This window comes from Cherax quadricarinatus, chromosome 56 (assembly GCF_038502225.1).
Source record: "Cherax quadricarinatus isolate ZL_2023a chromosome 56, ASM3850222v1, whole genome shotgun sequence".
In the NCBI taxonomy this organism is placed as follows: domain Eukaryota; kingdom Metazoa; phylum Arthropoda; class Malacostraca; order Decapoda; family Parastacidae; genus Cherax; species Cherax quadricarinatus.
The window spans coordinates 555,908-575,213 of NC_091347.1; the positions used below are offsets into that span (position 1 = coordinate 555,908).

Genomic DNA, 19,306 nt, shown 5'->3' on the forward strand with positions numbered 1-19,306 from the left:
GTGATGTAGTGGAGGAAGGATCCATACAAAGCTTTAAGAAGAGGTATGATAAAGCTCATGAAGCAGGGAAAGTGACCTAATAGTGACCAGTGAAGAGGCAGGGCCAGGAACTAACTCAACCCCTGCAACCACAATTAGGTGAGTACGTGTGCGTGCGTGCGCGCGCACACACACACACACACACACACACGCGCACGCATGCACAAAGAGAGGGCATTTCTGATTTTCATGTACATGTATACTCACATTTCATATAACTATCACTCACCAGCATGAACAAAAATGGTACAACAGCAATTTATCATATTATTACTGTTCTACATGAATTTTATGCAAATATCAAATGAAAAATATGTAAAGGTATTTAAAATCTTTGTTCTGCCATTTTAATGACAATCTAACACTGAGTTGGCAGTGGTGCTGCTCTTGCCAAATCTTGACAACAGTCTTAGTTTTCAAGAAATGAACCATTCCCTCTGACCTACTCTAGGTTCATTCATAAGAGATGCTTTATCTTGTACTCTCTGAGGTGATCACTTTGTGATATACAAAAAATCCACTGCATTAACCCTTAAACTGTGAGTAATGAATACATATGCCTGGAACCAAACTGTTCAATAATTACATGCTTGTATTTTTTGTGCCTTCAAATAATAATAATACCTAGGTAGTAGGTTGGTAGACAGCACCCGCCCAGGGAGGTATTACCATCTGCCAAGTGAATGTAAAACGAAAGCCTGTAATTGTTGTGCATGATGATAGGATTGCTGGTGTCTTTTTTGTCTCACAAACATGTAAGATTTCAGGTACATCTACTGTTATTCACATAGTTCATCTGTGAATGTAGATTGTAATGAACAGTGTATGCTTTCTGGATATTGTCCATCCTATAAACATGTGGATATTGTCCATCCTATAAGCATGTGGATGCTGTCCATCCTCTAAGCATGTGGATACTGTCCATCCTCTAAGCATGTGGATATTGTCCATCCTATAAGCATGTGGATATTGTCCATCCTATAAGCATGTGGATATTGTCCATCCTATAAGTATGTGGATATTGTCCATCCTATAAACATATTTGTGTTCCTGCAGTAATGGGTGTTATGGGGAGCCCAGCACTTCAGTTTCCTCAGTAAAATATCTGGGAATCCCCTTTGACCCATTCATGTCAGGAGAATTGCGAGGTAACAATATAGTAAAGAAAGCAAATGCCAGACTGAAGATCCTCGACAGACAAGCGCAGTGTCTACCTACTGAGGCTCGCAGGACCCTATATCTAGCTCTTATACAATGTCATATGGACTACGCTTGCTCTTCATGGTACTCTGCCTTGAGAAAAAAAAAAAAAACTGAAAGACTACAGATCACCCAGAACAAAATGGTAAGATTCACCCTGGACTTGGGTCCAAGAGAGCATGTAGGTAAGGATGAATTACAACAAATGGATATGCTGAATGTTGAAGACAGAGTAAAACAACTTAAGTTAAATCAAGTTTATAAAATTGCTCACAAACAGTGTTCAGAATATCTTACTGCCAATTTTGTCAAGGCTGGGAACCAAAGCAATCATGTAAAGTAAAAGGACACAAGTGCAACTAATGTGACATTTTATTGTGGCAACGTTTCACTCTCCAGGAGCTTTATCAAGCCATTACAAACAATACATGGACACAGAGGGTATATAAAGGCTCAGAGTGAGGTGCAGTACTAGTGAGGTACCATTTAGATGTTCACTAGTGGTAGTAGTAGTAGTAGTAGTAGTGACAAAAGTAGTAGTAGTAATACAATATGGTAGAGCAATTAATTCGTACATGAGTAAAAGGATATAAAAGCTATTACTTGGGTAACATAAAAATAGGTTGGACAAATATAGACTGGAAAGAGGCAGCCTGTTTCAGTGTTCACTCTCTGTAATGTGCTTTGTGTAGTATAACAGGAGAGACTATGTGATGGCAGGGTTTACTGTTTTCAGGAGGATTCATGCTAAGACTTCAGAGATGGTGAAGCTGCCGTTGTTTTGTTTAATTGTATTCGAAACAGCGATCAGTGCTGATTCGAGGCACTTGCGTCTGCGGAAATTAGTTTCTTTAATCACTAATTGGGCGTCTCTGAATTTCATGAGATGATTGGTAGAATTTCGATGTTGTACACAGGCGTTGCTCAAGTTATCGTTCCTACATGAGTAAATGTGTTCATTGAGGAGGGTGTCGAGGTTTCTTGCTGTTTCACCTATGTAAATCTTGTCACAGCCTCCACAGGGTATAGTGTAAACTCCTGCGTTGACTGGTTCGTGGTGCTTGGATTTTGTTCTGGTTAGATCCTTTATTGAAGTGCTAGAAGAGATGGCGACTCTGGTGTTAGCTTGTGAAAGTACTTTTGAAACGTTCAGTGCAACCTGGCTGTTGGGAAGAATTGTAACTTTGTTGGGAGTGGTGTTGGTGCATGGAGAATTAATGATCTGAAGAGCTCTTTTCTTGCAGTCTTTGATGAAAAAGGAAGGAAAATGTAGCTCAGTGAATGTTTGGTGAATGTATGTACATTCCTCGTCAAGAAACTCAGGACTACAAATTCGGCATGCTCTTAGGAAAAACCCGATGATGATGCCTCTTTTGGTCTTGGGATCTTGACTGGAATAGAAGTGTGTGAGATCATTTTTATTGGTGGGTTTCCGATAAACTTGAAATCTTAGGTTGTTGTTTACTTTGTGAATGAGGACGTCGAGGAAAGGTAGCTTGTCATTGGACTCTTCTTCTAGTGTAAACTGGATCGCCGGTTCAACTGCGTTGAGCCTTGCCTGAAGATTCCGTACATCAAAACGTTTGGGAGTTATTACGAGGACGTCGTCCACGTAACGTAACCAAGTGACGCTTGAAGAGATGATGTTGGCCAAGTGTTTGGACTCTAGGTGTTCCATGTATAAGTTGGCTAGGACAGCACTGATGGGGGACCCCATTCCCATGCCGTAGGTTTGTTTGTAGAGCTTGTTATTGAAAGAAACACAGTTGAAATTAACACAGAGTTCAATCAAGTCAACAAAATCTCCGGGAGGTACAGGAAGATTTAGTCCTGATTGACTTTACGTCGTAGAACCTCGATGGCTTTTTTGGTAGGTACTTTTGTGAAGAGGGAAGTCACATCCAAACTGCTTAGTTTCTTGTTATGGATGGAGAGGTTTCGGATGTGGTTGAGAAGGTCGCCTGAGTGTTTAAGATGAGCGGGGCTGATGGTCCCCAGAAGGCAGGAAAGATGTTTGGCAAGAACTCCGGCTAGTTTGTGTGGAGCACTGCCTATTCCTGACGTGATTGGTCTGAGAGGAATAGTGTGTTTATGGGTCTTGGGTAAACCATACATGTGTGCTGGTTTAGGGTTGCTTGGTAACAAGTACAGAAGTTTCTTCCCTTCTCTAGTGCGTTTGAGTATTTGTCTGGTTTTGTATAGAAAGTCTTTGGTGAGCATCTCCCACTGTTGAGTGCTGATGGGTTCGTATGTAGATTGATCATTCAAAAGGTCCATCATTTTAGTGTTGTAGTCACTGGTGTTGAGTATGACAGGCATGGGAATGGGGTCCCCCATCAGTGCCGTCCCAGCCAACTTATACATGGAACACTTAGAGTCCAAACACTTCGCCAACATCATCCCTTCAAGCGTCACTTGGTTACGTTACGTGGACGACGTCCTCGTAATAACTCCCAAACGTTTTGATGTACGGAATCTTCAAGCAAGGCTCAATGCAGTTGAACCGGCAATCCAGTTTACACTAGAAGAAGAGTCCAATGACAAGCTACCTTTCCTCGACGTCCTCATTCACAAAGTAAACAACAACCTAAGATTTCAAGTTTATCGGAAACCCACCAATAAAAATGATCTCACACACTTCTATTCCAGTCAAGATACCAAGACCAAAAGAGGCATCATCATCGGGTTTTTCCTAAGAGCATGCCGAATTTGTAGTCCTGAGTTTCTTGACGAGGAATGTACATACATTCACCAAACATTCACTGAGCTACATTTTCCTTCCTTTTTCATCAAAGACTGCAAGAAAAGAGCTCATCAGATCATTAATTCTCCACGCACCAACACCACTCCCAACAAAGTTACAATTCTTCCCAACAGCCAGGTTGCACTGAACGTTTCAAAAGTACTTTCACAAGCTAACACCAGAGTCGCCATCGCTTCTAGCACTTCAATAAAGGATCTAACCAGAACAAAATCCAAGCACCACGAACCAGTCAACGCAGGAGTTTACACTATACCCTGTGGAGGCTGTGACAAGATTTACGTAGGTGAAACAGCAAGAAACCTCGACACCCGCCTCAATGAACACATTTATGCATGTAGGAACGGTAACTTGAACAATGCCTGTGTACAACATCGAAATTCTACCAATCATCTCATGAAATTCAGAGACGCCCAATTAGTGATTAAAGAAACTAATTTCCGCAGACGCAAGTGCTTCGAATCAGCACTGATCGCCGTTTCGAATACAATTAAACAAAACAACGGCAGCTTCACCATCTCTGAAGTCTTAGCATGAATCCTCCTGAAAACAGTAAACCCTGCCATCACATAGTCTCTCCTGTTATACTACACAAAGCACATTACAGAGAGTGAACACTGAAACAGGCTGCCTCTTTCCAGTCTATATTTGTCCAACCTATTTTTATGTTACCCAAGTAATAGCTTTTATATCCTTTTACTCATGTATGAATTAATTGCTCTACCATATTGTATTACTACTACTACTTTTGTCACTACTACTACTACTACTACCACTAGTGAACATCTAAATGGTACCTCACTAGTACTGCACCTCACTCTGAGCCTTTATATACCCTCTGTGTCCATGTATTGTTTGTAATGGCTTGATAAAGCTCCTGGAGAGTGAAACGTTGCCACAATAAAATGTCACATTAGTTGCACTTGTGTCCTTTTACTTTACATATTGTTGGTAATTCTACCAACTTTATTACAAAGCAATCATAGTACTAGGGAGAGAGAGCACAACTTTGTAGTACCCACAGTCAGTGGCCAGGCTTCAAACACCTTTTATTGTACAGCAATAAAGGAATGGAACAGCCTGCCTGTACATATCAAAGCCAGTCATAGCATGAGCCAGTTCAAGAGAGCCAAAAGGTGCCTAATGAATGTAGCAAAAGAAAGGGAGGAGAATTATTTTTTATTTTTTATTTTTTTAGCTAACACACGTATAAATATAACTAACTCATTTTACCTATTCCTAGTAAATCTCCTTTACAGTATAATAAGATATTATCTCCTTTATAGTATAATAATAAGGTATTAAAAGGGCCCCAATGGAAATAAGTCACCTTGACTTTTTTGGGTTATCCTAGGTTCTCTACAAATATGCTGCTATGCATGATAATCTATGTAACTGTACTTGTGTATACCTGAATAAACTTTCTTGATTATTTGAAGGTCATGCCCCATCTCAACAATGCAAACCCTTGCAGCAGTGGTACTCTTGGGAAATGCAAGAGTATCACAGTTTTGTTGATTACGACAACAATGTTCATGTTGGATTTATGCAAAACAAGGTACTGGATGTAACCTGCTAGGTGGGGAGGGCAAGACAATGATCAATGTGGCTAACGCGACGGGCTGGAGTTTTGAGACTCTATGACCGCGGGTTCAATCCCGGCCGGGGGTATGGTTTGATGGTTTGATGGTGGTGTGGATGAGTAAGGCTTTCTTTCTGCAGGTGTAGATGTTATGTAGTGAGAACTTAGGTGCTGTGATAGCATCCTCAAAGTATTTCTGTTCCTCTTCATAGGTTTTTTTCTCTGCATCCTCAAGGTTGGTAATAAAGAATTCCTTGAGTAGCAGAAATATATTGAGGATGCCTCCATGTTCACAGCCCTTAACTTGCTCCCTGACATTCTCTCGAGTAAAAATAAGAAAGCCTTGCTCATCTACGCCACTTTCAGAAAAATGTCAATATTGATTACTGTCTTGTCCTTTCAGGACAGGTTGCCTCCAGTATCACACCATCTTCCATAAAGCCAATATGGACACTGCTGTCAAAGAGCAAAATCATGAAAGACATCACCAGACCTTGCAGACCCAAGTGTACCAATGCTGCAGGAGTTTACAGCATTCTGTGTAGGGGATGTAGAAAGGATTTTATCAGCAAGACAGCATGACATTCAGACTCGCCTGCAGGAATGAATGTGCTGTCAGGATGGACAATGTCACTAACACATACGTCATTCACTCCAATCTACACTCACATATTATGAATTATGGAACAGTACTGTTGTATCAGGATGACACCAAATGGAAAATTATAGAAGCAACCTTTATTTGACACAGTCAAATAAAACAAGGGAATGTACAAAATGAAAGATTCCATTGCTAATATTGCACATGGTCCACATAGTCGATATAATAAAAATGTTTCCTATATGCCCGAGTTCCCCTTACCTATTCAGTTTGTTTGGAATAATGATCATTGTTTATTCAGCAATGAAATGTGGTAAGAAATGACATTTTGTTAACTCTAATGTAAATACAGAATGAACACACCTCCTCTTCCTCCTCCTCCTGCCTCATTACTACAGTTGGAGTGTTAGGACGTTCTGAGTAATTAGATCGAGGCCCACCATCAGACATGCCACCAGGAGTGTTGGCTGGAGGATGTGACCCATCATATCCAGGATTCTCCGAAGGAGGCTGAGTCTGTCAGATAGAATAATCTTTAAATATATACAACAGAACTGAGTTCCTAGTGTAAATAAAATATTGAATGAAATAAGGGTTTTGTTTAATGGTTATAACACTAAGCTGCAAAAATTATATTAACCTTCATATAAAAATTATGAATAAAAACAAATGAAAAAATTGGAACAATATAAAAGAAATGTTGTAAATAAAATCATGACTGATGTGTAACATCCTACCTCCATGTATCCGTAATTCTCCATCTCAGCGTGCATAGGACTCCGGAATGGTGTGGTGTGCGCTGGAGTCTGGTTAAAGCATTTAACAAATTCAGTGCAAAATAAAATATAAGAAATAAAGAGCATTTAAATCATTACCTGAATGAATCCCATGCACTTCATCCTTTGAAGTGGTGATGGTAATCCATATGAATGGCAGAGAAACTGAACAGACCAAAACACTAATATAGTTCTTCTCTATAAAAATAGTGCATGCAAATGGAGTAATTCTGTACTATTATAAGTACAGTATGATCATAGGAGAAAAAACTTATACTAGCATCTATGACTTAACAGTTGCAATACATGTGGAATTATATCAACCTTTCAAACATTCCCCACTTATTTAGCTTTTTATACTGACAACTCATGCCGCAATATATTTGGTAATCAGCTTCATTTTTTCTGTCTAAATTGCCATGCCAACAAAAATTTTGCATGAACCTTACACTCCCTCCCCACCTCAAAATTTACAGGACGAGACTGTATTAATCAGATTTCAGGTACATCTTGCTAATTCAACTACACTTTAGTCACACTAAGCATGCACGAACAAGCATATACAGTGGACCCTCGGATAACGCCTTTAACCCTTTCAGAGTTTCTGCCGTACTAGTACGGCTTATGCACCAGGGTTTTTGACGTACTAGTACGCCTAAATTCTAGCGCCCTCAAATCTAGTGAGAGAAAGCTGGTAGGCCTACATATGAAAGAATGGGTCTATGTGGTCAGTGTGCGCAGTATAAAAAAAAATCCTGCAGCACACAGTGCATAATGAGAAAAAAAAACTTTGACCGTGTTTTTGGATTAAAACAGAGACTTTGCACTGTATTTTCGTATGGTATTTATTGTTGTATTCTACTTTTCCTGGTCTCATTTTATAGAATGGAAGACATATTACAGAAATTGAGATGATTTTGACTGATTTTACAATGAAAAGTACCTTGAAATTGAGCTCAAAGTAACAGGAATGTTCGATTTTTACCAAAGTTCAAAAGTAAACAAATCATGCTAAGCATCCAATATGCATCAACTGGTGAGTCTAATATTCTTTCACAAGTGCGCCGATATTATTTATACCATTTTTTACACTAATGCAGTAGTCTGCATAACACTAAATCTTCTATTTTTTGTGAGAATAAAAATTCAAAGCGGAAAGCAAAAGAATGTAAGAGGGGCATTGGGACGTGACTAAAGAACAGAGGAAATGTCATTTTAGTGCCAGGAATGTCTTTCTTGTTAATTTTGGACCCTATTTGGAAATTGGCATCTTTTGAAATTTGTGTGAAATTGGCAAAATTACTAAATTCTGACCACTGTATTGGATAGTTGAAATCGGTAAATGGTGGTTTCTTGCGCTTATTCGATAGAAAAGATGGATTTCTAGTGAAATATCATGATTTTTGAAGACTAGTACAGTGGAATTGGCCGAAAATAGGGCTCAAAGTGGGCAAAATCGCCGATGCATAAACATCGTCGAGACCGCTAACTTCACGAGAGCATAATTCCTTAAGTTTTCCATCAAATTTGATACTTTTGGTGTCATTATGATCGGGAAAATATTCTCTATCTTTTCATAAGAAAAAACATTTTTTTTTTTTTTTTTAAATTTGGGCGACCCTGAGAACAAGTCTCTGAGAGGGCCTGTCGACCCTGAAAGGGTTAATTCATTCCAAAGAGCTAGGCTTTAACCAAATTAATTTTCCCCATGAGAAATAATGGAAATCCAATTAATCTGTTCCAGACACCCAAAAGTATTAAACAAAATAATTTTTTTACAGGAAATATACATTTCCCTACACAGAAAACAATGATACATGCACAATAAAACAATAATAACATCACACTTACCCATATTGTGGACTTGTTGATGAGTGGTGAGATGGTAGGACTGCAGAGGATGCAGGTGTTATATTGTTTGGAAGTGGAATCCCCTTCCATAAAGACTTCAGGTAACAAGTCTTTTTCTGGGGTTACCTCCCAGTGACTCAAGCTGGTCCAAGTGGCATTAAAAAACAAAGAAGGGATTTTTTTTTTAAACCTCCCTTCTTTGTTTTTTAATGCCACTAGGACCAGCTTGAGAGTCACTGGATCCCTGTTGTGCAAAATATCTGTCCAGAGTGCTCTGTTTCTTATGTCCTTTTTAAGATTTCCCTAAAATGGACCACAAGAGTGTCCTTGTTCAAGTTGCCAATACGGCTTGCAACAGCTGTGTCAGGATAATATTCATCCATAAATGCTTGCAACTTTGTAAACATTGTACACATTTCCTTAATCTTTGACAAAGGCAATTTCCTCCGTCTCTCTTCGTCGTCCTCCTCTGAAGGAAATCCCTGAGCTTTGGTCTGTTACACATAAAGCTCTTGCAGCTCTGTAGTGGTTAGCTCTTCAACGTCGTCCTCCACCAACGCTTCCACATCCTCGCCACTAACCTCCAACGCCATGGACTTCCCCAATGCCACAATAGATTCCACAACTGGCACAGGCTCCTTAGGGTCAGCCCCAAACCTTTCAAAATCCCTCTCTTGTACACATTCTGGCCACAATTTTCTCCAAGAAGAGTTCAAAGTCTTGCAAGTCACTCTCTCCCAAGCCTTACCTATAAGGTTTATGCAACTGAGGATAATGAAGTGATCTTTCCAGAGCTCTCTTAGGGTCAATTCAGTGTCTGAGGTCACTTCAAAGCACTTTTGAAACATTGCTTTGGTGTACAGTTTTTTGAAATTTGAAATGACCTGCTGGTCCATGTGCTGGAGGAGAGGAGTGGTATTAGGAGGCAAAAACTTCACTTGATGAAGCTCAACTCCCCTGCAATTTGCTCTTGCAGGTTATGAGGATGAGCAGGAGCATTGTCCATTACCAGGAGGCACTTGAGTTCCAATTTATTTTCCAGGAGGTACTGTTTCACAGTGGGGCCAAACACGTCATAGAACCAGTCAGTAAACATGTCTCTAGTGGCCTATGCCTTACTGTTTGCTCTCCACATCACACACAATTAAGTCTTGACGATACTGTTTTTCATGAACACACTAGGAGTTTCAGAATGATACACGAGTAAAGGCTTCGCTTTGCAATCCCCACTAGCATTACTACACAACATTAAAGTAACCCTGTCTTTCATAGGCTTGTGTCCTAGGAGTGCCTTTTCCTCCTGAATAATGTACGTCCTGTTTGGCATTTTCTTCCAAAACAGGCCTGTTTCGTCACAATTGAACACTTGTTGGGGTTTTAATTTTTCAGTGTCTATGTACTGCTTAAAGTCCTGCACATATTTTTCAGCCACTTTTTTGTCAGAACTGGCAGTCTCACCATGCCTTATCACACTGTATGCCACTACAATTCTTAAATCTCTCAAACCAGCCTTTGCTGGCCTTAAATTCATCAACAGCAGCACTCTTTGGAGGCATTTTCTTAATGAGTTCCTCATGCAACTGCTTTGCCTTTTCACACATTATTGGCTGAGAAATACTATCTCCAGATAATTGTTTCTCGTTTATCGACACCAATAACAGTCTCTCCACATCTTTGAGTATTTGCGATCTCTATTTTGTAAGCACACTTGCACCTTTTGCAACAACAGCTTCTTTGATTGCCTTTTTGTTGTGCAAGATAGTAGTGATGGTTGAATGGGGGTTTGTTGTATAACTTTTCCAACTCCAAGATACGCACTCCACTCTCGTACTTTTCTATTATCTCCTTTTTTAATTCGATAGCGCACCTCACCCTTTTTAACACAGGGTTGGCACTAGAAGCTTTCTTTGGACCCATGGTGGCTTATTTAGCAGTTAGAATTGATGAGGGAAAAAGAGTGAGTGGTGCACTTAGGAGTCTGTGGAGACAAAGAACTTTGTCCTTGGAGGCAAAGAGGGGAATGTATGAGAGTATAGTTTTACCAACGCTCTTATATGGGTGTGAAGCGTGGGTGATGAATGTTGCAGCGAGGAGAAGGCTGGAGGCAGTGGAGATGTCATGTCTGAGGGCAATGTGTGGTGTGAATATAATGCAGAGAATTCGTAGTTTGGAAGTTAGGAGGAGGTGCGGGATTACCAAAACTGTTGTCCAGAGGGCTGAGGAAGGGTTGTTGAGGTGGTTCGGACATGTAGAGAGAATGGAGCGAAACAGAATGACTTCAAGAGTGTATCAGTCTGTAGTGGAAGGAAGGCGGGGTAGGGGTCGGCCTAGGAAGGGTTGGAGGGAGGGGGTAAAGGAGGTTTTGTGTGCGAGGGGCTTGGACTTCCAGCAGGCATGCTTGAGCGTGTTTGATAGGAGTGAATGGAGACAAATGGTTTTTAATACTTGACGTGCTGTTGGAGTGTGAGCAAAGTAACATTTATGAAGGGATTCAGGGAAACCGGCAGGCCGGACTTGAGTCCTGGAGATGGGAAGTACAGTGCCTGCACTCTGAAGGAGGGGTGTTAATGTTGCAGTTTAAAAACTGTAGTGTAAAGCACCCTTCTGGCAAGACAGTGATGGAGTGAATGATGGTGAAAGTTTTTCTTTTTCGGGCCACCCTGCCTTGGTGGGAATCGGCCGGTGTGATAATAAAAAAAAAAAAAAAGAAGCACTAAAAGCAATGGAATAATACAAAATATATCGCATGTACGCATGGAATCGTCCTTACTGGCTTGTACACAATGGCACACTGGCTGGTACATGGGGAGAGTGGCCGGGCCCACTCAGAGCGCCATGCAGACACGTTCAGGGCGAAAGCTTCTAACCGAGTTTTTAGGCATTATCCGAGCCAATTTTTTTACGCTAAAGCGAGGCGTTATCCGATTTTGGCATTAGCCGATGCAGGCGTTATCCGAGGGTCCACTGTATATATACACACACTCCCCTCTGGGCTTTGTTCTATTTTCTTACTAGATCTTGTTGTTTATTTCCCCTTACCTTCATGGGGAAGTGAAATACAATTCTTCCTCCATAAGCCATGCGTGTCGTAAGAGGCGACTAAAATGCCAGGAGCAAGGGGCTAGTAACCCCTTCCCCTGTATACACTACTAAAGTTAAAAAGAGAAACTTTCGTTTTTTGGGGGAGTCACCCTGCTTCAGTGGGATATGGCCGGTTTGTTGAAAGAAGAAGACTGTATGAATCATCAATTAAGAATATGCTGACCTAGTTGCAGACTATTCTTCTGTTAAGATGAAAGTTCCAGATGTAGATAGTGTCATTATTAGCTACATAAACTATGTACAAGTTGTCAATTTGTTGCAAAGATGTGCTGACTAACACTGCCCCTCATTCACCACTACCAACACTGCCAGGTAAACCGAGTCCCATTTCACAACACAGGGGAATTCATGCACAAGCCATCAAGTTTAGATCGTTGTCACTGTTGTCAATCACTAGTAAATTGTTAAAAACCAAATGTTACGAAAAGTCTGCATTTTTTTTTTAACCCTTTGAGGGTCCGTCCCGTAGATCTACGGCTTTACGTTCAGGGTCCAAACCGTAGATCTACGTCATGAGCTCAGCTCACTCTGATAAACTGCGAGTGGTACATTTGGGCCTAGATATGAAAGAATACATCTATGTGGTATGTGTGCACCACATAAAACAGATCCTGCAGCACGCTGTGTATAATGAGAGAAAAAACTGAAATCATGATTTTTCGATTAAAACAGCGACTTTGCAGTGTTTTTTCGTATGTTTTTTATAGTTCTATTTGCGATTTCTTGGTCTCATTTGATAGAATGGAAGGCATATTACAGAAATAAAGATGATTTTGATTGGTTTTACCACTGGAAATGGCTTGAAACTGAGCTCAAAGTAGCAGAAATGTTAAATTTTTGCCGATATTCAAGAGTAAACAAACGACCTCACACGTCTAATACACGCCAGCTGGTGGGTCTAATGTGCATTCACAAATATGGTGATGATATTTATACAATTATTACAGTATTGCATAACAGTAAATCTTCTATTTTTTGATGTGAATAAAAAATCAAAATGGAATTTATTTGTAAAGCTTCAAAACGTAACTAATGAACTGAGGAAATGTTAGTTTAGTTCCAGGAATACCTACATTGTTTATTCTGGACCCTATTTTGAAATTGGAATATTTTGAACTTTGTGTTAAATTGGCCAAATTAACAATTTCCGATCACTTTAATTTGTAGTTGAAACAGTTGACTTGGCGATTTCTTGTGCTCAATCGATAGAATAGAAGTAATACTAGTGAAATAGCTAAGAATTTGGTTGACTGGAATAATGTAATTGGCCTAAAATGGGAGTCAAAGTCGGCAAAATCTCCGATTCGTAAATATCGCTGACACATCAAAATTTGCGAGAGCATAATTTCATCAATTTTCCATCAAATTTCGTACGTTTTGTTTTATTACCTTCACAAAAAGATTCTCTACCATTTCATAAGAAAATTTTTTTTTTTTTGAAAATTCTTGGACACTGGGGCACCACTTCAGATTTGGGCCTTGGACCCTGAAGGGGTTAAATATAGACTGCTATTCTGTGGCCATCAAAGTGGTTAACAGACAAGATTACTCCATGGCTGATCTCATGCTGAACCTCTCCACTACAAATGAATGAAAACAAGATCAGTTATGAAACTGCCTGGAGCCTTTGACTAGATATTGTACCATAGCCTCATGGCAAAAACCCAAGCACTAAAAATCTCTGAAACCATTTTGCACCACCTGAGTGACTGTCTTCAAGGTTTACCTCTTTAGGTAGTTAATAATGGAGCAGTGCTTGCAAGTCATCTAATTAAGGTCAGTATACTACAGGGTAGTAGTTCCTTGCTTTAAATTGCCTTCTTCAACAAACCTACTTAACCTCATCCCTGCATCTCATGCCTATGATGACTGATTAAATAAATCCTCTATATAACAAACTAATTGTGGGGAAGCAGGCTGTCGGTAATGGCAACTGTGGTGGATTAAAAGACTGTCTTGCCTTGATTGTGACAATAATGGGCAATTCAGCAACCAATGAATTTTGTATACTGTTTTCAAATCTACTGACCCAGCAGATTTTGTTCCACATTTCCAAAGTCCATTAAATGGAGGGTTTTCTGCATTGACTTAAGCAGGAGAATTGCACATTGTTCTGATGCACATCAACCATCAACTTGCAGCAATACCTGCCTGAACAGGCAATAATATTGATCTCAAAGTAAAAATTGTTTTTGCTGCTCTTTAAAGGTTTCATGGTATTAACAAAACTACATGAAGTACAATGAATGACAAGAAACATTTAGCAGGATGAAGTAAAAAGCTTGCAAGAACATAAATGGAAACCACAATACATATTTTCAAATTACCCAATTCACTTAACACATTTCATGCAAATTTTTCTATAAACTGGCTTAATCATTTGCTTGAAGTGAAACACAAGGATTTGTGACAAATTATCCAGTCCAACCTGATATGAAACATGTATTCTATCCTCTGGGAACTCAGACATTTGAAGCAGCATATTGCACATTTCATATATTTTTTTTACAAAATGGGTTGAGCATTTACTTGAAGTGAAACAAGGATGCACAGAAAGAATAAGATCTGACTTAGAAGCAGTGACGAGACAATACTAAAACTTGCCAATACCGATACTAAATTTTAGGCAGACACCAATACATCAACCAACATATAGACTAGGCAGTTGAATAAAAAGGAATACACAGGCATAAGGGAACAAGTGGCTAGAATAACCCCTTCTGTATATTTATTATTTTTTTTTTATTATCACACTGGCCGATTCCCACCAAGGCAGGGTGGCCCGAAAAAGAAAAACTTTCACCATCATTCACTCCATCACTGTCTTCCCAGAAGAGTGCTTTACACTACAGTTTTTAAACTGCAACATTAACACCCCTCCTTCAGAGTGCAGGCACTGTACTTCCCATCTCCAGGACTCAAGTCCGGCCTGCCGGTTTCCCTGAACCCCTTCATAAATGTTACTTTGCTCACACTCCAACAGCACGTCAAGTATTAAAAACCATTTGTCTCCATTCACTCCTATCAAACACGCTCACGCATGCCTGCTGGAAGTCCAAGCCCCTCGCACACAAAACCTCCTTTACCCCCTCCCTCCAACCTTTCCTAGGCCGACCCCTACCCCTCCTTCCTTCCACTACAGACTGATACACTCTTGAAGTTATTCTGTTTCGCTCCATTCTCTCCACATGTCCGAACCACCTCAACAACCCTTCCTCAGCCCTATGGACAACAGTTTTGGTAATCCCGCACCTCCTCCTAACTTCCAAACTACGAATTCTCTGCATTATATTCACACCACACATTGCTCTCAGACATGACATCTCCACTGCCTCCAGCCTTCTCCTTGCTGCAACATTCATCACCCATGCTTCACACCCATATAAGAGCGTTGGTAAAACTATACTCTCATACATTCCCCTCTTTGCCTCCAAGGACAAAGTTCTTTGTCTCCACAGACTCCTAAGTGCACCACTCACCCTTTTCCCCTCATCAATTCTATGATTCACCTCATCTTTCATAGACCCATCCGCTGACACGTCCACTCCCAAATACCTGAATACATTCACCTCCTCCATACTCTCTCCCTCCAATCTGATATCCAATCTTTCATCACCTAATCTTTTTGTTATCCTCATAACCTTACTCTTTCCTGTATTCACTTTCAATTTTCTTCTTTTGCACACCCTACCAAATTCATCCACCAATCTCTGCAACTTCTCTTCAGAATCTCCCTTCTGTATAATTTACTAAATTATTTTTTTAGGTCACCCTGCCTCGGTGCGATACGGTCGATTTGTTAGGGGGGGGGGGGGGAAGCACAAGGAAAAAGACAGAATGAGGGAAACTGTATTAACTTCAAGGAAGATATGAATATAGGAAAAATGTAACAGACAACCAAGTATTGATGCAGTGCAGAGAAAGGGTATGCCATTTACTTTCCCATCATTTGTGCTAATAATAATATATATTAATCTGAAGTTCAATTATTAAACCTTGGTTAATAGAAGTATTAGTTTAACAAATCAAACCTGATTATCAGCATCCTGTATCCAAAGAATTGGACAGAACAATAAACTGAAGAAATTATTTACAAAATGGCATGCCAAGGCTTATAGCAAATTAGGTAAATTATTAAATTATTCATAATGGTTACTAAAGAAAAATTACTAGAAAAACACAATATAAAAAAAGAGAAAAACAACACATTAAAAATCTGCATTCTCGGGGTAAAAGAATAACATACAGCCGAGAAATGTTAGTTGTCAGACTTGCAACATATCCAGCACATACCTGGTTTGCATCAACGCTCTCCACCTGTGGTTGGGCTGGACTTCGAAAGGATGCATTTGGTGCTGATGTTTGGTCAACATTCAAATCTTGATTTGTGGGTACTGGTTCATTAACAGCTGGAGTTTGTGGTGGGTTAATTTCAGGCTGCTGAAGTAGAGAAAGCTTTCAGTGACTCACAAAATTAGACCTAAAATCAAAGCAATATATCTACTGGACACAATGCAAACAGGTAAAGTATGTAATAACACCTAAATGGAAGCGCACACACAGTTGAACATTTTTACTAAAGGGGATCTTGCAGATAGCTTCAATTAATTGCATTTTTGCATTGTCCATTTTCTATTTGATTGGTGCAAGAATCCTAAGTTTAAAACTGATTATAGCTTTCAATCCAAATGTGCTCACTTGATTTCCCAGAGTTAAATCTATTTTCTTTATAACCATTCTTATATGTCAACACTGTCATGCCTAAAACCATTTTCTTGGGTTTATCCTTCTTGTGAAAATGAATCTGAGTGATATTTAAAGAAATGTGGCCATGGTACTCTAATAACTTAGGTTTACAGTTGTATATTTCATCCTTTTTTATGGCATTTATTCAAATAGATTAATTTTTTCTATATTTATTATGGGTATGTGTGATATGTATAGTACTCTTTTGATACAAATCAGTCATGAAATTAGTATTTTATAGCCAGACTTTGAGTCCTGGAAATGAGAAGTACAATGCCTGCACTCTAAAGGAGGGGTTCGGGACATTAGCAGTTTGGAGGGATATGTTGTGTATCTTTATATGTATATGCTTCTAAACTGTTGTGTTCTGAGCACCTCTGCAAAAACAGTGATTATGTGTGAGTGAGGTGAAAGTGTTGAATGATGGTGAAAGTATTTTCTTTTTGGGTCACCCTGCCTAGGTGGGAGACGGCCAACTTGTTAAAAAAAAAAAATCTTCTTCTGCCTGAGCACAACCTATAAATTAAAAACCACAAGACTGCAGTTAGAATGTGTTCACTGGATTTCCCATGCCCATATCTATCTTTCTTAACTTTTTTTTTTTTACAGAAAATCAATATTAACCACATTAGAACAATACTGAAGAAGAAGAAAAAAAAAAAAACATGGTATTGTTCCTGAAAACTTTTAAGGCATGTGCAAAATATAAAACAGGAAAAATTTCAATAATTGAGATATGTGAAATTTTGCATTATAAGCAAATTCAAGTTTCACAGAGCCTCCAGAAACCTAGCCCTTGAAAATTAAGATCAATGACACAAATTCCTTGCATCTTATTAAACTTTCTTTCAATATACAAACACTGCAAGAATGTCACTTGCAGGGGTCACATACTATTGTCTAAAAATATTTATGAAGTATTTATAGGTCCCAGCAATGTTTTAGACATGCTGGAATAAATATGAAACTCCTTGAAGCACAGTGTAAGACGAGTGTCACTCAGCTGCTGACAGTGCAGCAGTGGAGTGACACTTGATCATGCACTGCCTTGGCTTTATTTGTTTTCACTGTTACATATTGATAAATTAGACAGATGTGCAACACTTGGGTATCTTCATTAATAAAGATACCCAAGTGTTGCATGTGTCTAATTTATCGACTTATCGGTTCTCTCAACCATCCATCTACACTGTTACATATAAACATGTCTGTCTGTCTCTGTCTAGCATCTTTGTTTATCTCTATCTCTGCTTATCTGTCTTTCTGTCTGCCTGTGTGTGTATTCCTGTCTCTGTCTGCTTGTCTCTCTTTCTGTCTCAGAGAGAGGGTCGCTTATGAACCAACAAGTATTACACATGAAACGGAGTCGTCATGTCTGAATCCTGAACAAGTGAAAATGCGTATTACCTGCCAGTCATGCTTATTATGCCTGAGTTTTGTGGCTTTGAGATGAATGTGACCACAAGTGGTTGAAGAAATATTAAAAACCTCAATAACCCATGTGCAACATTTGTGCCACATCCTTTCAATTTTGATACCACTGGTAGTGTCATCCTACCAGAACGATTCTGGAACATGTAATACAGTTTGGAAGGCCAGCTGGCTGAGTGGCTAGCTGGATAGCTGGCTGATTGGCTGTTTCTATCTCTGCTTGTCTGTATCTATCTCTGTCTATCTCTCACAAGTACACATAAGTACAGTTATCATAGTGTAAATTACCTAGGATAACCCAAATAATCCAGACAGTGTCATACTGTGCTTGTAGATATAACACAGAATATGCACGACTGGCAAGTACAGTGGACCCCCGGATAATGATCAGCTCCCAACTCGACCAATTATGTAAGTTTATTTTTGTAAATGCTTTTGTAGGTGTATTTTTAGGGGTCTGAAATGGACTAATCTAATTCACAATATTTTTTTTTTTTTTTTTATTATCACACCGGCCGATTCCCACCAAGGCAGGGTGGCCCGAAAAAGAAAAACTTTCACCATCATTCACTCCATCACTGTCTTGCCAGAAGGGTGCTTTACACTACAGTTTTTAAACTGCAACATTAACACCCCTCCTTCAGAGTGCAGGCACTGTACTTCCCATCTCCAGGACTCAAGTCCGGCCTGCCGGTTTCCCTGAATCCCTTCATAAATGTTACTTTGCTCACACTCCAACAGCACGTCAAGTATTAAAAACCATTTGTCTCCATTCACTCCTATCAAACACGCTCACGCATGCCTGCTGGAAGTCCAAGCCCCTCGCACACAAAACCTCCTTTACCCCCTCCCTCCAACCCTTCCTAGGCCGACCCCTACCCCGCCTTCCTTCCACTACAGACTGATACACTCTTGAAGTCATTCTGTTTCGCTCCATTCTCTCTACATGTCCGAACCACCTCAACAACCCTTCCTCAGCCCTCTGGACAACAGTTTTGGTAATCCCGCACCTCCTCCTAACTTCCAAACTACGAATTCTCTGCATTATATTCACACCACACATTGCCCTCAGACATGACATCTCCACTGCCTCCAGCCTTCTCCTCGCTGCAACATTCATCACCCACGCTTCACACCCATATAAGAGCGTTGGTAAAACTATACTCTCATACATTCCCCTCTTTGCCTCCAAGGACAAAGTTCTTTGTCTCCACAGA

General features: G+C 39.8%; 1 protein-coding gene across 4 annotated transcripts in view; it reads right to left on the reverse strand.

Moving 5' to 3' along the window:
- vtd (RAD21 cohesin complex component verthandi) overlaps positions 1-19,306 on the reverse strand; it is an 81,650-nt gene that overhangs the window by 28,771 nt on the left and 33,573 nt on the right. For 2 of the 4 annotated variants that reach the window (XM_070097001.1, XM_070097002.1), the window contains exons 6-8: positions 16,206-16,352; positions 6,921-6,989; positions 6,547-6,699 (exon numbers count right to left, since the gene is read on the reverse strand). In XM_070097001.1, the coding sequence (XP_069953102.1) occupies positions 6,547-6,699; positions 6,921-6,989; positions 16,206-16,352 (369 nt within the window). The remainder of the gene's footprint in view (positions 1-6,546; positions 6,700-6,920; positions 6,990-16,205; positions 16,353-19,306) is intronic. The other 2 variants (XM_070097003.1, XM_070097004.1) reach the window with 2 other exon arrangements.